The sequence below is a fragment of the Orbicella franksi genome, chromosome 1, assembly GCF_964199315.1.
Source record: "Orbicella franksi chromosome 1, jaOrbFran1.1, whole genome shotgun sequence".
NCBI lineage: Eukaryota > Metazoa > Cnidaria > Anthozoa > Scleractinia > Merulinidae > Orbicella > Orbicella franksi.
In genome coordinates, this window is record NC_138145.1 from 9,891,120 (window position 1) to 9,911,622 (window position 20,503).

The following is a 20,503-nucleotide window of genomic DNA, read 5'->3' on the forward strand; positions in this document are numbered from 1 at the left end:
TTTCACTACTTTTAAATCATTAAAATGTCATGAAGTATGTAACGGAACTCTCGAGAGACGCTCGTTTTGTCAAGTTTGCGTAGTAAGGAACGAAGACTTGAGGAACGAGTTTGAGAATCGTGAAAGTGATAAATTTTATAATATATGATATTATGATTTTTATTATTATTATTATTACTATTATTACTATTATTATTTTAATAATCATTTCTTACACTTACAACACTTATTACATCACTTATTCTAAGCCTATTTTTACAATAACATAAAACAAATCTTTAAGCTCAAGTTCATTATAACATTACAGTATATTATTTTTTAAGTGGAAACTTTCCTAATAGACCTTTTTCGACTGGGCGGTTTGTTGCCCCATTTCAGACCATGTGATGATACTCTTGAGAATTCTTCCATTCAAATTTTCAAATAGTCGCGTGCATATGAATAAATAATTTTTAGAAGGATAAAAGAACAAATCTCTGGAGAATATCACGTGGTCTGTAATGGGAAAACAAACCGCCCCAAGCGAAAAAGGACTATTCTAATAAACAAGAAAATATACATACGAAAACGCATGCGCTGTCATTATAAGCGATGCCAACAACGAGGACCCAGCTGATAGATAAACGAACCAAATATAGCTTAAAACTGCGTTTCATAAATTGGCAAAGGCGATCGCCTTTTCACTTCAATGAGTCAACCTAGATTCATATCGTGGGGTTTGCAATTTGTCGGTAGGATTCAGCTATATTTTCATCATGAGGTACTGCGGAAGAGTGCATGGGGAGAAAAGTGATGCTTTCCTGTGTTCCTTTTGAGCTGAAGCTGCTGTCTCCTTTATGGCCGTGTTTACTTCTCCGTGGTCAAGGCAATCACGACACCCTACTCACAACACTGAGACGGACATTGAAGGGGGCACCTGTATCCTGAATTGGTACAGCTGGTTGGACACACTACAATCACGAAATGTAATTGAGATTTACTGAAAATGTACACGAGCCTCCACTGGAAACTAACAACCAAGCTATTTTCTAGCAGTATTAAAGTACTTGAAACAAACGACTTTTTAGTAAACATTTTTAACTCGCGGACGAACAAGTGACGACAAATTCTAAGTTTCCCACAGCTCGTAATTCAATGCCACAAACGTCTCTTTTCAGTTAAGTTAAGCTTTATCTTTTGACTTTTAGAAATAATTTAAGTACCAGAATGATCGGTAGATAACAGTTCTTTTGAACCCTAACCAAGCTTCTTAAGTGCTGAATCTAGTTCTCGCACTCCTCTTAGGATGAAACTATATTGTGATGTAGGGATGTTAATAGGGACCACGAGATATTCAGGTTTATTGCCCTCACGTGTCACCCTCGCACGATGAAGTTTACTTGCCAGTCTGTATTCGGGATCAGCCATTCAAAAGGGAACGATAAATGGCATCTTTCAATCTTACACAATAATATGAATTTTCCTGATAGTTTCAGATAACGAGCCATTACTATAAAGCAATTAAAAGGAATTTGCGTGGCTTGCTTACCGGGAGTTACATGTGGCCTCTTGTCAGAATACAAATGATAGTGATAGTGAATTGATCCATAGCCTTTCCCTATCAAGAGATACAGGGAAATTGATCAAATTATCGCCTCTATTATTGTTTTATTGGAGAAATTAACCTCTGTCGCTCTCAAGATATCTAAAAGGAGCGATCGAAATCGTGGGTGAATTGAATGAGAAGGAAGCCTAGTGAAAAGAGGGTGGGACGGGGAAGGGAAAGTGGAAGGTAACACTGTGGTAGCCTGGTGCCAACTTATTGAAGCTGTTATCCTGTTATCCTGTTCCCTTATCGTTCGTCTTTCAGGATTAAAGCCAAACGTGTTAAAAACCGTACGAACGACAATATACTATGCAGAATGTCAAGAAAAAAAATTTAAGCAAGGCCAGTTACCGATGGCAGGAAGTCAATAACGTTAATTTAAATACGGACCATACAGGATTGCAGCTGCCTATTTTTATCGTCTGGCTCTTTATAAAACCTCATCTCACTCAATTAACTAAGGTATATAATGACCCTAATCTCCCACCAGACTCACCGCCTTTAGATGATACTCCTGGAGCTGAAACTGGAGAACCTGGACCAACTGTAGGGGGTGAATAACTTTGTGGTGCTGCTGCTTGTGATGGAGGCGAAAGTGGAAGAGGTGGAGGAGGCGCATTTGGAGGAGGAGGAGGAGGAGGAGGAGGTGGTGCTAGAGAAGGAGAGGGTGGTGGTGGAGAAGGAGAAAGAGGAGGAGGAGGCGGCGGCGGAGGAGAAGGAGGAGCAGGAGGAGGAGGAGGAGGACGGGGAGAAGGAAAGGGAGGCTTTAGAAATATAGGAGGTTGCAAAGACGAAGAAGGATTGGGAGTGGATAGGTTAGTGGAGGCGTGGACACTGTGTGGGAAAACTTGAAAATTGCCAGATGGTTCGGAAGGAGCATTACCTGCAGTAATAAATCAATTGTTTTAAACTAAATTTTTATCGTCTCAGCTACACCTACACTTTTTTATTTCCTTCAAGAAAGATAATGGAAAATGTTTCATGATACTTTTCTCAGAAGTCACTGACACATCCCAGAACACTGAGCATCCAAAAAATAATCACTGCCCCAGATATTCTTGGTTTTCCATTCAAGAGTAGTTTATGCTTACCGTCTTCCCGTTAACTTAAGTCACATTCGATAATCAATCACTAATCATAATAAGCTGTTTAAAATTTAGTTAACATATGATTGTAACGCTTTCTGTCTCACCTTGCTCTGGTGTTACAAACACGTTAACAAATTCTGGACAACCAACAACTGCTACCTCTGAAGTACTTGGTTGTCCATTCAGGAAGATTTTACGCTTGCCAAGTGGATCCTCGGCTTTGAATATCACGTGACTATGCAGTTCAGGCCGGTCTATGATGAGTTTAAGTTTAAAGCCAGAACCAGAGACAAGATATGCCTCGTGCTTGAGAGAGGAGTAGAGCTTAAATGGTGCTCTGAAGTTGTTAATGAAGTTCAAGGCGACGCACGTCTCTAAAATAGACAAGAACTGAATTTCACTAAACAATTCGGTCATATCTTACCCAGTAACATTTTTCGCCGGCCTGTTGATTAATAAATTGATTTAATTGATTTGAGTTTTGCTGGTCTTAAACGAGAGTGCACAATAAGTATTTTCCTTCCATAGCCGGGTTCCAACGAAGTCCTACGAACAAAGAAGGATCAATTATTCCAACCAAAGAAGATTCATTCAGAATTTTACGATCTGTAAAAGTGAAATTGTTGTAACATTTGCATGCTAAACGTGAAAAGGCAGTAGTCACCTCCAGAAATAAACTGGCAAAATATAAGAATAGATAAAAATGTTCTCCATTGTTTACCGTCCGTTAAGTCAAGGCGGAAAAAAATTGACAAGAAACACACTTTTGATGATTTTACATGTGCTAATGTGTCACAAAATATGTGCGAGTCTAGAGTTTATCCTGCTGTGCTTGATTTTATACCTATTCGGTTTGAGACGTTTATTTTCATTCTAGATAAGATACACCCAATATAATGACTATACTTTTAGAACTTGTGATTGAAGGCTCCAAAGGAAATCCTGGGACTGTGGATCCAGATGTTGGTGCTCCCCGCGCAGTTTCTGCAGCGGGACATACGGGTATACAGGAAGGCTGAGCAGGAACAGGTGGTATCTCCGGAACTAAGTGTTGGGGATGAGGAAGTGGCTGCCCACTGATGGCGGGATGTACAACTGGTCCAGCAACGTTTCTGCAATTCATATATTTGTTTTGGTTCTGCGATATTGGCATGAACGAAAATGTACACCGCTCAAGGACATCTGGATCACCGTTGTAAAAGTCCAGCTGAATGAGCGTGGAACCATGAAGCTTCTTATCCTTACTTTGACAAATGAACCAATCCGAGTGCATTGATTTTAGCATCAAATTTCTACTGTATTTCATCACGTTATAGACTTTGAAAGAACTCTCTTTATCTGTCAAGGAAGAGATATATAAATTAAACTCATGTCTTATTATTGTTATTATTATTATTATTATTATTATTATTATTATTATTATTATAGAACAATAATTAGACAGTATCTACCAAGCGATCATATAGCGGTTTTCATTCGAGTGTCGAAAATTAACTGGTTTTACTTAAAAAACTCGCGCCACTTTTTCATCCAATCAGAAGTAAAACCAAAACCAATTGTAACGTACTCGCACTCGTTTTCCCGCGCTTTGCGTCAGCTACATGTAATTGCTTCGAGTTTTGATTGGTTCATCGTATTGTCTGTGGCCTTTGTGGTTGGCTAGAGTGATTGCTTTGGTTTTGGGTCGTTTTAGTTATAAGACACTCAATTGAAAAATAGTATTGTCTGCTCAACACTGTAGCGCGTTGTTGACTTTTTCCTTATTAGAAACTCGATTTCTCAGTCTAGTTGTTGATAAAACAGCCACTTTATTGTTATGTTACACGAGCTGTTTTTGTTGTTGTTGTTGGTTTTAGGCACTCTGCAGTTAAGGTTTCAAATTAATATTAAACTGCAGGCGTACTTACCGTGATATTTATTTAATCATCCTAGTATCTGATTTGATATTGGTGCTATTTTTCAGGAGTAGAAAGCAAATGGATCTTAGATTTAAAAGCGATCACTAACACGTACCAAACAGTTCGGATCCATCCCTTTTCTGGAGAATGAAGTTATAGTTCTTCTGTCTCATGAAATATCCCGGTAGGCAAACTGACTCAAAAGAAGCACTCTCTTTCCCTGGTTTAATCTTTTTGTATAGTGCAGGCATTCGAACTTTGAATACTTGACAAAACGGTCGCAGAGCTACCTTGCCATTAAAGGATCTCCAACAGAAGTTAAGGGAGCCATTCTCCTGCGGATACGGAACGTCCCAGGAATGGACAGTGTACAATCCATCTTGTACAACTTATAAAAAAAAAAAAAAATACACGAGAAAGAAATATTAGATATATATTTATACCATTTGAATTTTTTTCTTGCATTTCTTACAACTATTTTAAATTTATTTTCTATAACGTATTTTTGTACCGATATTGGTTCCTTATACTAACATACTAAACGGCGCAATTACGAAAAACGTTTCTCATTATCAAAAATCCCTTTTCTCTGAGTTTCCTCAAAGTCCAAATCTGGAATATGTAAGCATTTATTTAATTTAACTATGACTAAATTTTACTTTTGGCACTACATAACTTATCTTATGTACGAAGATTACACTAGATTCATTGATGAATAAATATCTTTAGTTGTTTAATCATCACGTTTCTATCATGCGTTTTGGCCATAGTGATAAGTTGCAATAAAATTTACACTTAAGTCTAAAACATTCCTCTGTAGAGAGAAAAACTGTGCTTTTATACTGTATGTTTGCACTCTATTCGGGTAAAAGAGCATGCTTCAAATTCATTGCTTAAAACATGGTTACGTCAGCTGCCTCACTTTTAATGCATTTTTTACCAAAACGCGTCCTCTACTGTCGATGCATTTTAAAATATCTTTGTTGGTTAACGAAATTTGAAAGTGGTTTGAATATTTCAAAGTTTCGGTCAAGTCATTGTTGGTAGATAGGTCAATACGTATGGGCCTATAAACTAGGCATTCAAAAAAGCCGTTATCAACTCACGCTTGCTTGCGCCTCCTTGTCTCCATACTAACTTCCTGGCCATAGTTTGAGCATCCTCACCAGGCTTTAACATGTACGTAACTTTTTCTTGAACAGAAGATGCTATCGTTTGAGGAGCGCCTTCATTGCCGCCACTAGTCGCACCAGTTGATTCAGTCCCCCCGCTAGAAGTTACTTGCGATCCTGCTGCAGTTACAGAGGCTCCAGTCACTACCCCAGATGAAGATCCCGCTGCTGTAACCCCCGCCCCTCCAGAAACCACACTACCAGTTGTTGCTCCACCACCAGCACTAACACCAGCACCAGCACCAGCACCAGCACCAGCACCAGCACCAGCACCAGCACCAGCACCAGCACCACCGCCAACACCTTCTCCTCCTTCTCCTGCTCCTCCTACGCCTCCACCACCACCCGTACCACCAGCTCCACCCCATGTGCCTCTTGCACCCGCTGCACCTCCAGTAACTCCAACACCCCCACCACCTCCACCCCCACCCCCACCACCTCCACCGCCCCCACCCCCACCCCCACCACCTCCTGAGACAGGACCCTTAACGGAGACCACGTTTCCGTTTTGTATAGTGATTTTGAATTGGTGCGAATCCCTTCCATAATAGCTATTTAGTCCTTTTTCGATTGTCTTTGTGGTCATTTCAATGGCTGCTTTTTCACCAGCACTCGCTCCTGCCGATGCTCCAGTCTCCATTCCTGCCAAGGCACCAGCCTTTGCTCCTGCTTTTGCTCCACTACGCATCGCCCACTTTGTTCCAAATGCTAAACCGGCTCTTGCGCCGGCTCGTGCTGCTACTTTGATTAAAATAGCTTGGTAAGTAGCATTTTTCTCTAGAAATAAAGATAAGAAAGGTTTTGTCAACTCAGTTTGTTAACTTTTATGATTTAGTTTTTGAGATCCCTATCTATCAAATTACAGCTCCTATCCTCCCGTTCTCCAAACACAGCGCTTGAGGTGTTAGCTATTGAAAAACACCTTTCCATAAAATAAAGAAAGATCAAATTGTACCTACCGGGAGGAGGCGGCAGTGATGTCCAAAGGAACTTTGATGGTATCACTTTGTAAAATGTCCCGTCTGGTGTCTGTACTGCAGCTTCCAGGTGATCATTCTGATGATCGTCTTTCATGATAGCCTCCATGTAGTAATATTTATCCTTCCTCAGGTAAACCGGGAGAGATTTTTGATTCGAGAATCTAGATAAATAATGCAAATTACTAGGAAGTATCTAATGGCTAAGATCGAGTGTGCATCTGAAATAAGAGTGTGTGTCTGAAATACAGACAAATTTAGCCTGCTAGCAGGCTCTTCTTGGAGAAAGAAAGGAGAGTAAAGGGGGAGTGATTCAAAGCTCTAAGCTATGTGGGCAGGCTCTTTTTCCCCTTTGCTCTCCCTCTTTCTTCAACCGCGATAATCCTGCTCGCAGGCTATGCTCGGAGTTTATGCTAATTTCTTTTGAAAGAGGCCGCCACATTAAAGATTCAGGAAGGAAGTGTACATGTTGCATCTTTCTATGTTTTAATAAGTGGTACGATTAGAAAAGCCAGCTATAGATATAGATACTGGTAAATCTGTATAGCTAATATATAACTCTTGTGGCCGGCTTTATGAAAAATACTAAGCTTCAAGCTTAAGTTCAACGGGAAGCCGCTTGGCTTCAGTAGCATGCGAAAAGCGCTATTCACTAGCTTAGTATACATAAAATATTTCTTATATTCTATTTTTTTAAAATATGATGTAATCTAAAATTTAATGATGTTGCTACCTATCATATTCATACTGATAAGTAGTAAATCCACCATCAACAGAACTAATCAACGTCTTTGTGTCAGGTTTCTCATTGGTGCTGATAAACAGCTCACTCCCAGCGTCGGATGCTGAAAAACAGATTGCCGAGCAAACTGTCAGTTGCTTAAAATCTACTCTAATTCCTAGGAGAGTGAATGAACGTGTTTTATATATTTTTACTGCCTGCGGAATTGTGACGGTTTGGGAAGAAGAGTATTATCACATGTAACATCAAATTACGTCAGCCACATCTGAATCCCGATAACATTTTTACCTAATCGTGCTTTTCCGACATACTTCTACGGCGGCATATCAGGCTAGTTTGGTCGAACCATGTTTCATATTTATGCAAGAAGCAGTTGAGCCAAAATACCGATGACATGAACAAGCCAGCCTTATATGTCACCAAACCTTAGGACTTACCCGGTACCCAAATTTACATCTAGCCATACGAGATCGGTGAATATTGATATAGAGCGTTTTTAATCACGTGGCAAGGACTCATGCAAATTTATTGGAACAAAAGAAAGTGTTTACATGAGAAATGAGTTTAGCTCCCACAGAATAGGTCATTTCTGAGTGAATTTTGCCTCTGTTTGAAAGGGAGTCCTCGTGCAAAACTTTTCTTGTGAAAATGAGTTTGGCTTGCATGAAAATAACTTACTGATGAAACGCATCTTCATGACAATGGTTTCGCACGAAGACTCGTTTTGACACAGAGACAAAGGACAACTCGGAAATGCCTGGTAACACCGATATGGCTGCCGCGACTTCATTTGAAAACGCCTCATAGAACTTACCACTCATCATTATGTATTAATCACTTGTCAGGAATTACAGATCAATCTTAAACAAAATCCTAATTGAAACGTATTAAAATTACAGTTATATATTGTTGTGTCTGTGTGGTAATGTGCTTTTACTCCATGGTGTGCTATCTGGCAGACACCACCTCTTTTGTCACGTAAAAAAGTAGCAACTTACAAAGAAAGAAGTAATGGTTTCCTGTCTGGAATGGAACGAAATACGTCCTCAAGCGAGAACCAAAGAAGTTTGTCCACCGTGACGGCTGTTCGAATGTTGGAACACAAGTTGCAAAACTTGGTAGGTTTGGATATCTTGGATCCGCCAGCAGAAATTTAACGCGTTTGTAATCTATTCTGTCCCATCTCTCCAAGTAAACGCCGTGGATCACTACAAGGAAGAACAAAATACCAGACTGAGATGCTAACATGAAATGGAATATTCGCTACCGATTTAAAAAGGTGACTAACTCACTGTTACACGGGGACGCCGTGCTGCCAAATGTTCTTTTCCGCCTAACCAACCCATGGTCACCTCCTGGTTAAAAAGCAAGAAACATCAGAAGTTTTATTGACAGCCGTGTATATTTTGCAAAAGCTCTCTTTCATTAATGGGACATCAGTTCGAACATCCTTATTGTCGTTAGAATGCAAACTAACCGATCTTACAGAACATGAGATATTCGTGGCCTATTTAAATGCAAAGACCTATAAGGATTCAGTTAATTGAGACTTTAAGTTACATTTTTTTAAGAAAAACGGCTGTTAACCATAGGTACGTGTGTAGAGACAAACCAACCAAACAAACAAACCTGTCTCAGGTAGATGTAGAAGCCAGTGCTGTTTATAAGGAGAAATGCTTCGAAGTCTTGTTATTTTCATGCGGGTTTTTTTCTCTTTTTTCTTGCAACGGCACGTTTAAATTATCGCGCTAAATGGCATGTTTAAATGGGGTTCACTTCGGAAATTTAGGTGCCTCTTTCACAGCTTGAAGCCAAGACAAATTGTGTTAAGATCAATATAACGAGTGGTAATCCCATGATTTGCGTTTAGCGCTTTTTAATAACTCAGTAATCAAATTTGTAAACTGTTTGTGTGGTGTAGAAGACAAATTTCGTCCCAGTGAATACAGTGTCTTGTTTATTTACAAATTTATGCACCATGCCAATCTCTAGCTAAATAGATAAATAGTTAAGCGAAGTTCATTGCCAGAAGTGAAAAAAATACCTAGGTGACATGACATGCGGGAAATAAAATTGATATAGGGGAAACATTAGATGCTTTTGATATGTGTTTATGGACAAAAACATGAACACATATATAGCGCTTTCTGGAAAAAAAGAGACGAAAAGTCAAGGGGATTTATGGTAATCATTTGAAAGGATAAACAAGCTTTTCTCGCGCAGTTGGCAGCGGGTGGCACAAAACGCTTGGGTAAACTGACTACATGTCTAAGCTGGTGTTTCTTTGTGTTTGCTCTTGAGACAAATAAGAAATTTGCACTCGATTAAAAGACTCTTTTCTTGGATCCTCTTAACAACAAACGCTTTAGTTTGTTTATACTTTGTAATGTTTTGGAAAGAAAATGTACCTCAGATTCATAAAATACTCTAAGCAGTAGGAAGTGGTTGGGAAGACTCTGTCCGTCGACTGAATGACTGGACAGAATCATTAGATGGTACGAATGGGGAAGACGGCTTCAGACTATATAAATATAACGCTGTATGTATCTGTGCAAATAACGCTGTATGTATCTGTGCAAAGAAAAGAGGTCGATCAAAAAGCCATTTGAGAGTTTCCTGGTTAGTAATTAGTCATTCCCTAAAGCACTGTTAAAGTCATAAATTTGTCTTGCAAATGAGGTTAACAACAGGTTAACGTTATGTGGGAGGGAAAGAGAGACTATCGCACGATAAACAGGTTAAACACGTAGGGTATTAACACTTAAGCTAAGTCTTATTCTCAAGGCACTTCCCATTACAGAGGGCTGCAATCTTGTAGAAAGAAAAATATCTTCTTTCAATTACAAGCCATATAGATTTTGATGTATCGAGGAGTTCAGTTACAAATGCGATAGAAGTTAGCCCTATTAGATAAGTAATTGAAAGGCCGCAGTCTAAGGTACAAGCAAAGTGGGTTTGGGGGTATTTTTAAGTTCCCAGTGATCCAGAAACCCATGGGGTTCTTGAAACAAAAAAAATTGTTTTGTGTGTCACAAACTATATAAGCAGCAATTCAAGCGGATCTCTTAACACTGTATTAAGAACAGATGCACCTTACCTGCAAATTTATCACAAGAAGTCACCAAAATAGCTATATATATTCTTAAGTAAACAAGGGTTGCTCGAAACTTCATCGCATGTGGTCACCACATGGAAGTGACTGGGAATAAAGAAAAATGTCTGAGGCAGTAAAGAGTGTAGCTGGGGGATTCGCTTTTCTCGCTTACGATAAATAGGCCACCTGCTTCAAGACGAGATTTTGTTTCAGAAAAATTGGTAACGTAGTTCTAAAACTATTTTGAGCTGATTCCTTTTCCAAAGTACAAAATAAACTTCCTGAAGTGCCTTGAAGCCAAACATTTAGTTTGTTTTTACACCAATGGTATCTACCCTGCGAGCATTTGGTTTGTCCTCCAGGAGAAACCAACTGGTCGCAGGGTAATCAAATCGGGTGAATTGAAACCTTGTAATGGAGGTATGTGTTTTAAATGAAACTTAGGTTAACGGTTATTAAATCCACCGTCTCAAGTTTTTTCGTCGTCTTATGAGTCTAGATACTGAGAAGTTTCTAGCACACTGGCGTTTTTGCTTTTTTTCCCCGAAGCGTTTTAGGGAGGGGTTTCTCGTCGGGCTCATTTGTATTATTTTGTTTCCATTTTATATGTGAGGCGCGACCGTTGATCTCAGGGTGCCGGTTTATTTTCGCATGGGTCTAGTCGGTATTTTATATATATTTTATAGTACCAGAGGTATTTTTCTCAGAACCTGCTTGAGTTTTATTTATGTTCTGGATATGCTGTCTAGCAAGGACTGCGTTATCCTAGTTTTTTCTTCAACGATATTTATCTAGTCAGCAACCTAACTCCATTTGTAACGTGAAAATCTATTATGTTTTAACTGATGAATCGAATATCTAAGTAGCTAGGATGTCACTGAAGACAAAGGACAAATGAATGGATAATCAATAGAAAAACACGTAAACTAAATGATAGGAAAATAAAGCGTTTCTGACGCACTACACTTATTCGCCTAAATACTCACCAGAGGACCGTTTCTCGAAGGTCCCAAAATTGTTCGCACCCGAAAAACCGTAGCAAAATCTCAAACCCTTTGGCTTTGACTACAGAGCTGTTTTATTCATATATTCTTAATGCGAACATAGGTTGTCTTCATACAAGAAATTTCAGGGTATACACCCTCTGTCTTAAAATACCGATTAACTAAAAATGGCTTTTCGGGCCCGAAAAGATTCCAGTGCTTTCGAGAAACCTGCCCCAGACCAGAACTCTAAATTTTGATTCATAATTTTAAGGTAGTTGTAAAATCTTCTGCTGAACAGTTTTAAAAACTATTATTTGCCGTGTAGTTTTTAAAACAAAACTGTATTAATTAAAAACAAAGATTACCAAATGGTTTGTTAATATTGAAGGGTTATTGAGTTTCATGTACATGTAGAGTTAGTCCATATCTATTCAGCCTATATCGATCTGGATATCACCCATCCCCATAACTTTAAGAAGGCCAGTGATAGTAATATTTCATCAAACCGACCTTTCTAGTGCATTGTTTTTTGTTCTATTTCATTCTTGTTTGGTCTAGTTTAATTTAGGCTGGTTTATTTTAATGCCGTCTAGTCTAGTCTAGCCTAGTCTAGTCTAACCTAATCGAGTCTAGTCTTGTCTAGTCTAGTCTTGCCTAGCCTAGTCTTGCCTAGCCTAGTATAGTCTTGCCTAGTCTAGTCTTGCCTAGTCTAGTCTTGCCTAGTCTAATCTTGCCTAGTCTAGTCTTGCCTAGTCTAGTCTTGCCTAGTCTAGTCTTGCCTAGTCTAGTCTTGCCTGGTCTAGTCTTGCCTAGTCTAGTCTTGCCTAGTCTAGTCTTGCCTAGTCTAGTCTTGCCTAGTCTAGTCTTGCCTAGTCTAGTCTAGCTTAGTCTAATGTGCTCTGCTCTGCTCTCGTCTAAACTAGTCTAAACTAGTTTAGTAAAGTTAAGCTTAGTCTCCCCTAGTCTAATACAACAGATCAAGTCAATTCCTTCGGTCTCTTTATTCGTAGTGTCTTCTCCACATACATCGTCTCTGTCGGTCCATCCTGTTCCACTTCCATCTGTTCTACCATTGTATAGATGCATTGTACAGATACTCGTCAAACGTTAATGCAAAATGAAAACCGTTCTTTCCTTGTGTCAGCTGCTGAAGCACTCTATCGCTCCTTGCTTGTAACGTTGTTTCATCCGTGAACGGCACAGGTTAATCAGTTTGTTTTTCCTTTCTTGTGTAGGACATTTTTGCATACTCTTCAGCATTGCAGCATTCCTTTGTTTAGTATCTCACAATTTCGTCGCACAGTACAAAAATGAAGGAGTTGTCTTCTTTTATTGCGTCCACGTGACTCATCACCATCGTCATAGCATTCGTCCAAGCCTCGTTTGCAGCATCGTGACGACATGAAGGCAGACACACTTCGGACTCGATGCAGCTGCTGCACATACCAGAAAAATAACTTCATACAGTGCTCATGTGAAAATTAGTGAGGAAAAAAGTTATTTTTCGAAGGTCAACGTTGAACAAGACGCCTTCTAAAAATTTCCCATTCCACACAGTCTTTCCCACAGCCTTAATTGAAAGAAAAAAAAAAACAAAACTTCTCTCCAGCCCATGATGTTTGGCGAGTTTTGAGATCCCTCTTCCCTTTGGAGGGTGTTGCATGTCAAACATGGCTCAGGGGGAATGGGGGAAAGACTTTCGTAAGCCTATTTGTTTGAATGTAAATGGTATATTGGTGATTTGGAATTTTCACACGAAAAAGGTCAGACTGAAAAAACGAATCCCAAAGTCTTGACACTGGAATTGTGTAACTTAAAACTTGGAAAATAGCAGAACATCCGTGATATTGTATACTTTTCAATGCTTAGCCAAATTTGGTTGAAAATATATTTTCACACCTCTTCCATACATGTTTTTTAGCAATGTGTTAAGAGGGATTTTCTCAGAATGTCGAGAATCGAAAGACAGTCACGAAAAATCGATTTTTATTTTATTTCGCCAAAACATACCTTTAGGTGAACTTATTCAAGGGAAAATAGTTTAAAGCTTCCACGATTTATATTACGGTCAAAATTTTAAAAAGTTGGAAATTTGCATATAATGACGGTTTTCGCGGCTTAAAATGTTCAAAATTTCACTCTTCTTTACGAAAACAGCGGGGCTGTAAAAACAATCCTATGAAAACGAAACTTGGCACAAATATTTTTTCATTCTTATATCGTGTAATAATTTTCTTGAAGTTCTGTTTGTAGCTTTTTAACGAAGGGTATTTGTACAGCCGCCATTTGTGTCTCTTGGCAAGGAACAAATAAAGGCCAACTTTGACTAGTATAAATGGCCTTTGGTATATATCATTTGGTCAAAATATCTACATTCTAGGGAACCTTGGTTATTGTTTTTTTCACCAGAAAAGGTATAGATCTGGGAATTAAAATGTTCCCCGTCAGTAAAATAAAATGTTACGGCATGTAAGCGAGTTCAATTTTATGCAAATCACAAGGTTATTCCATAGTTAACTATGGTTATTCTTTGGAAGTCAACGGTTTAACACAGGAGACAACGGCTCACCGTTACTTACGTTCCTTCTGCTGCTATAGAAATGATTTTAACTTCCCAGTATCCTTTTGAGTTGTTCTGTGAAGTATTTCCAGTAAAGCAGCGAGCATAAACGGCCGTAAAATTCGACAAGGTCGACAATGTTTATATTTGCGATGAAACACTGAGTGGCACACACAGTTGTGGCTGTTTTCATCGTCTTGCTCAGAAGAGGGTCCTTCAGTTGTGGCGAATGCTTCTTGTTTCATGATCATCCATTTTAAGCTGTTCCTCACGTACTTAAGAAGCTTTATTCCATCTCATCCTTGGCTGAACCGTCACAAGAAGTGAGCTTAACGCAGAAGCCTTGGTCAGAGTTGTACCTTATCATTCTTTTTACCTGAATGCAAAGTAATCCACGTGGGATTAAAATGACCTGCTTTTTATAGAAACTGTTCTATTTAACACACCGTCCTCGGATAAGAGCTCAATGATCCCCGTTTTGTTTGCTTTTTATATCGACTTATTGGTAGTCTGACTGCAATTGACAGAGAGAAGAAAAATCTCAGTGTCAGACGATGTTTTGCGTGAAGTCTTGAACAAGGAAAACCGATCGCAACGTAAAATTAATCAGTGCGATGAGTAATACCTAGGGATTGTTAATTGATAATCTGTCTTGTAACAGTCATCATTTAAAAAAGGGAGGAGAATAGTTTACAGAAATAGTCTTCAAAAAGGTCAAAGCAAGCTGCTAAAAAAGTATTGTAGTCACAAATTTACTATTCTGTACCAAGAGACGTAGATCATCGTCTCCAGACTGAACTTGTCACGGTCTGTCTGCATGCAGCCGCTTCTTCGTACTGGAAATCAAGGAATCAAATATATTCATACTATAGCTTCCTTGTTCATACAAAAGCAACTCTAGCAAATGTCCCGTTAAAGCTAGCTTTTACCCTTTGATTATAGATGTTCACTCCTGAAACAAAACCCGAGGACGAAAAACTAAAAACCACGATATATACTTACTGTTGCACGGTGGAGCGCTGCTACCAAAGGCTCGTTTGCGACGAATGACATTATGCCCATCCTTTTCTGCGTGGATGCACAAAGTTAAAGCTGTAAGCATTTCAGAGCTTATATGATATGAGCCTTGAAAGCCCTAATAGATGACTCGCCTTTTAAGGCTTAAATCTTTTAATTCTAATTTTCTGGTCAAAAAGGGTTTGGGTTTTCTTTGAATCGCATTCCACTGAGCTCACCGAAAAAGTTAAAATTAACCTGAAATCCAACTGCTTAACCTAGGCAATGTTGACTGTAACTCCATTAGTGTTTATTTACGTTTTTATTGATAAATACTTCAAATACGCTCCCTAAGGAGGCTAATAAAAGTGTGGTTTATTACCCTATCACATGCTCCACTTCACATGCGTACTGAACGTAACGTAGCTCTTCACTTCACTAAGCAACCAAGCCGGAAGCCATAGATAGTTGCTCTATCAATTCCATCTGAGTTGAACAGCCTTGTTCAGATCAACTCAGGGGATATTTTTCTTTTACTGAGTGAATTTTCATAAAGTTAAGCAATTATAATTGTCTTTGCCATACTAGTGTCATTGAGTCTGTGGGCGCAATAAATTTAATTCGTAGAGATAGAGACGGTTTGCGTTACTTATTCACGTTATAGTTTGACTGTTTCTTGTCAAATGTACATCATTTTTTCTTGTACTGAAGCTTTACATGCCCAGTATTCAGTTTCCGCGTCAGGAAACGTTCAGTTTATAGTGGTAGTGAACCAAGAATAGTGTATAGTTGGGTAGAACAAACTCGATTTATCCTATTTATCTTGCAGTTAAAAACGCACCATAAGTTGAAGCCGGTACAATACTGGACATCAATTCCAGATTATTAACAACCACAGTATTTTCAAACTACATGCTTTAATAGAAATTGTATTTAGAAACTGTGGTTTTAGTTAAAATGGACCGTTATATGAAGTTGGCAACCCTGCTGGTTACACAGACTGACTTCCACTGACTTGGCATGTGCTACAAAGGTCACAATTGATAAGAATTTTGCTTACCTTGCAAGTTTAGAGTCTTGCTTTTAAGTTCATAGCTATGCGAAACAGCTATTAACACAAACGCACACACTTCAAAATAAAACGTGGCCGATCGAATCATCTCAATTGTGTCTCTTGTGAAAGCGCGAGTGCAAAGCAGGCACCCTGCGAAAGGTCATTTTCCGCCATAAATATTAATACGCGTTTAGTCTCTGATGGATGGCCTTAAAACGAACAACAGGCCATCTGTGACGAACAGAAAAGTACCATGAGATGCTTAAGCGCTCTTCTTTTGTGTTAGTCTGTAACGTTCTTAACGAAACAAGTGACAGACCAATTAAACTGTTAAATATCAACTAAAAACTGGGCCAATATTTCCCCGAGACAAAGGCAATAAGCATCAGTCGTGAAGTTATTTGTAGTGAATACAGCGGAAATTGAACTCAAGAGTCAGGCAATACGACTTGAGATTTGATTGCCCAAATATAGCAAAAATTCAAAATCATCTAAGAGGAAGGCCTGGCCTGGGAAATAAATATACGAATATTGAATAGGATGATGTTGAATTACTATAATTTTCAAATTTGGGTGATTGATCTGGAAAGGCAGCTTGCTTTTTCAGTTGTAAATAGAGGTGTTAGGCTTCTTGGTCATATCTGCTTGACAAAATTTTGTCTCCGCCCACGTGTAGTCCTCCCCCTTCAATCCTTTAGCCTTCTAAGTTTCATTGAGGCAAAATTACAGACTCTAGGCCGTAGTTTGTACAGGTCTTCTTTTTCTCACGATAAGAAGGAGGAAAATAAAAACCGGCAAGGATTTTAACGAAATCGAAAAAACATTTGAATACCAGTGAAAATTTCACCCTAATTCATTTAGAAGCTCTGCGGGGAATCTGGACCAGTCGTTGATGCCAGGGTGTTTAGATTTGTACACTATGATCCGCAGACGGTTGCCCTTGGCAACTCGAAGTGCGACATTGAAAGGTTAACCAGCCTCTTGAGATTCAACTTAAGTTACCATTTTGCCCTCTTGTGTAGCGAATATTTTTATTTTACGGTTTTTCAAAACAAAAACCCTTTTTATTTGTTCTGAAATTGATTGATGGTATTGCTGTTTTGGTATATACAGTCAAAGCTGCAATTCTGCCCATTTTAAAATAAGCTCTGGCCGTTCAAATCCACTCTATTTCTTTCTCTCTCTATTAACTTTTTGTGAAGGTGGCGCCTGACTATGTGTGAAGCCGAATACATAAAATACCCGTGGCAGGATAGGCTTGATTTTTTTAACTGTGCAGATATGAAAAAAACATTTCAAAGTTTGTTATCCTTCTGCAATCCTTAGGCTTAGAAGGATCCTAAGGCACGTCGGAGACAGTATCGGTTTATCAGTTTGGTTTCTAGGTATATAAGTAGAATAGCTCCACTTGAACTATCGGATTCGAGCGAGGCATTGCCTAAGAACACAATTCCACTGTCAATCGGATAGGCCCAAGACTGTCGACCTTGAGCAAAGGACTAAATTTCTCTCCTGCCATACTTTTTGATAAGTAAAAGCACATTACTCACATAATTAGCAAGCCGGCTGCTACGGCGTAAAGGAAGTGGAAGGAGTTTAACCCAATTTAGCCTGTTTTTTCTTTTATGAGCCTGGGGGGAGGGGCTATTTGCGCTCCTTATGTATCTTCGAAAGAGTGGCCTCGATAGCAATCAAACTCATATGTTAAGAACAGTATCCGAACTGAACTGTTTATAGTAGTGATAATCACGTGTCAATTATGACGCCACAATGCGCCAAAATGACGTCACATATTTCGAAATAACCATCGTGTTGGATCCGCTATCCAGGGATTTTAAAGATTTAAAAAAAAAACTGTAGTGTGTAAAACACTCTTTGAAAATGCAGTTGCCATAGAAACATTAAGTCACATGAGAGAATAATTGGCACATCAAAATATTCTCTGATAATTTCTAAGAAAATTCACAAAGATTGACGACTACAGTTTGGATGCTGTTTAAGTAAAAGAAGATTGATATGAGCCCAGGTTGGATACGCCGTGATAAATAACAAAAAATTCAAATAGAAGCAGTGTTAATCTTAGTTTCATGTGACATCATCATCGCCGTATTGGATGACATTAACAAAGTAATTTTTTTTCCTTACTCGTATAGATGGTCGGAATAACTACCATAGCGAGGCTGGAGGTGACCATGTTTTGACACAGACCTCACTGTTTTTGTTGTGAAAATCAAGTTATTCTTATGTTAACTAGTTAGCATTTACATGAGAAAAGCAGAGGTCTGTATCAAAGCAAGGTTACCTCCAGCCTCGCTTGTATTCATTGGCCAGATAACGAAGCACACAACTGTTTAATGGGCTATTCTAACTCCCGAGTGAACTTAAGGAGACAAATGCTCAATTTTTTACAGCACGTAACTCAATGTTTCAAGCTTCTCTTGACAGTCAAATACAGCTTCATCTTTTAACCTTCAGAATATTAGTGCCTAAATATTAATAAGCAGTGATAAGCGTTAAAATGTTCGGTAGGTGACAGTTCTTTAAGTCACTAAGTCGGATTTTAACTGCAGACTACAATTCTCCCAGGATGACCGGCACCATATTATGGTCTAGGAATCTTTCTCAATAGCTTCCTAGTATTCGACGGGCACAAGGTTTTCAGTTCAGGTTCCCTGTCAAGAGATTCAGAAAAATTCGTTCAAGTAATTCAAATTGTCGCGTCTAATTGACATTTCTTAAGTACATAAACCTCTATCATTCTCAAGGTATCTAAAAGGAGCGATCAGCGAGATCGTAGATGAATGAGGAGGAGGGCGAGTGAAGGGGAAGGGAAAATGGAAGGCAACAAACAGTCTGTTGACAAATTATTGAAGCTACCATTCTGTTCCCTTATCCTTCGTCTCTCATAATGGAATTCAAACTTGTTAAAAACAGTGCAAACGGCAACATACCATTCATAATTTCAGAAATCTAACCGACACAAGATTTGACGCAAGAGTTCAATAATGATAATTTAAAACGGAGCATAAGGTCGGATTGCAGTTGCTTATTGTTATAGACTGGACCTTTACAAACCCTTATCTTGCTCTAGAAACTAAAGTTTAAAATGGAAAAAACAAGTTGATTCTAATCTCTCACTACACTTACCGTGGAGAGCCTGGACCAATTGTAGGGGTTGAGTAACTTGGTGGTGGTGTTTCTGCGTGTGATTGGGGCGAACCTGGAAAAGGTGGAGGAGGTGGATTAGTAGAAGGAGGAGAAGGAGGAGGAGGAGGAGGAGGAGGAGGAGGAGGAGGAGGAGGAGGAGGAAGAGGAAGTGGTTGTGGAATAGGTGGGGGAGATGGAGTGAGTGGGAGTGATGAAGGGGCAGAAAGTGGAGGGAGGGGAGGCGGAGGCGGCGGCGGAGGAGAGGGCGATGGTGCAATAGGAGGGGGGAGGCATTAGTGGAGAAGCAGAAAGTGGGGGGAGTGGAGGCGGAGGAAGAGGAGGAGGAGAAGGAGGAGGAAGAGGAGGAAGAGGAAGGTGTGACTTTAGAAATATATGTGGATGCGAAGACGAAGAACGATACTGCGTGGATAGGTTAGAGGAGGCGAGAATAGCTTGAGCATTACCAGATGGTTCGTGAGGAGCATTTCCTGTAGTAAAATAACAGCTGTTTAATGATTTAATTTGTAACCTCTCACTCAAACCTCATGGCAAAAAATTGGAAAACGTTTCACAGACTGACTTCCACTGACCTGACGTGCGCTGCAAAGGTCATTAATGATAAGAGTTTTGCTTACCTTCCAAGTTTGTAGTCTTGATTTTAAAATCGTGGCTATGCGAGGCAACTATTAACACAAAACCACGCACTTTAAAATAAACCGTGGCCGATTGCATCATCTCAATTGTGTCTCAGTTGTGAAGGAACGTGTGCAAAGCGGGCACATTGCGAAAGGTCATTTTCTGCAATAAATATTGATACAGACTGACTTCCACTAACCCGAAATGCGCTGCAAAGGTCGCAGTTGAAATGAGGTTTACTTACCTTACAAGGTTCAAGTCTTAAGAGTTTAAGATCAAAGCTACGCCAAACAGCTTTTAACACAAAAGCAAACACTTCAAAATAGAGCGTGGCCTATCGCATCATCTCAGTTGTGGCTCTGAGTAAAGGAGCAATAAATACTAATAGGATTTCTGGTCATGAGGGATGGCCTTAAAGCAAACAAAAGATCACCTGCGAGGAACAGAAAAGTACCAGGAGATATGTTAGCACTCTTCTGTTGTGTCATCCTGGACCGTTCTCAACAGACCAAACAACAACTATTAAATATCAACTAAAAACAGGGCTAATATTTTTCCCGAGGCAAAC

General features: G+C 39.3%; 1 protein-coding gene across 1 annotated transcript; it reads right to left on the reverse strand.

Moving 5' to 3' along the window:
* Positions 1-346: 346 nt before the first annotated feature.
* Positions 347-9,161, reverse strand: LOC145477795 (uncharacterized). Its single transcript, XM_081455663.1, has 11 exons — positions 9,092-9,161; positions 8,755-8,817; positions 8,461-8,670; positions 7,454-7,565; positions 6,703-6,884; positions 5,678-6,520; positions 4,687-4,959; positions 3,580-4,011; positions 2,778-3,047; positions 1,529-2,468; positions 347-950 (listed from the first exon to the last, which is right to left on the reverse strand). The coding sequence occupies exons 1-10, from the start codon at positions 9,159-9,161 to the stop codon at positions 2,035-2,037; spliced, it is 2,889 nt and encodes a 962-aa protein (XP_081311789.1). The 3' UTR covers positions 347-950; positions 1,529-2,034.
* Positions 9,162-20,503: the final 11,342 nt, after the last annotated feature.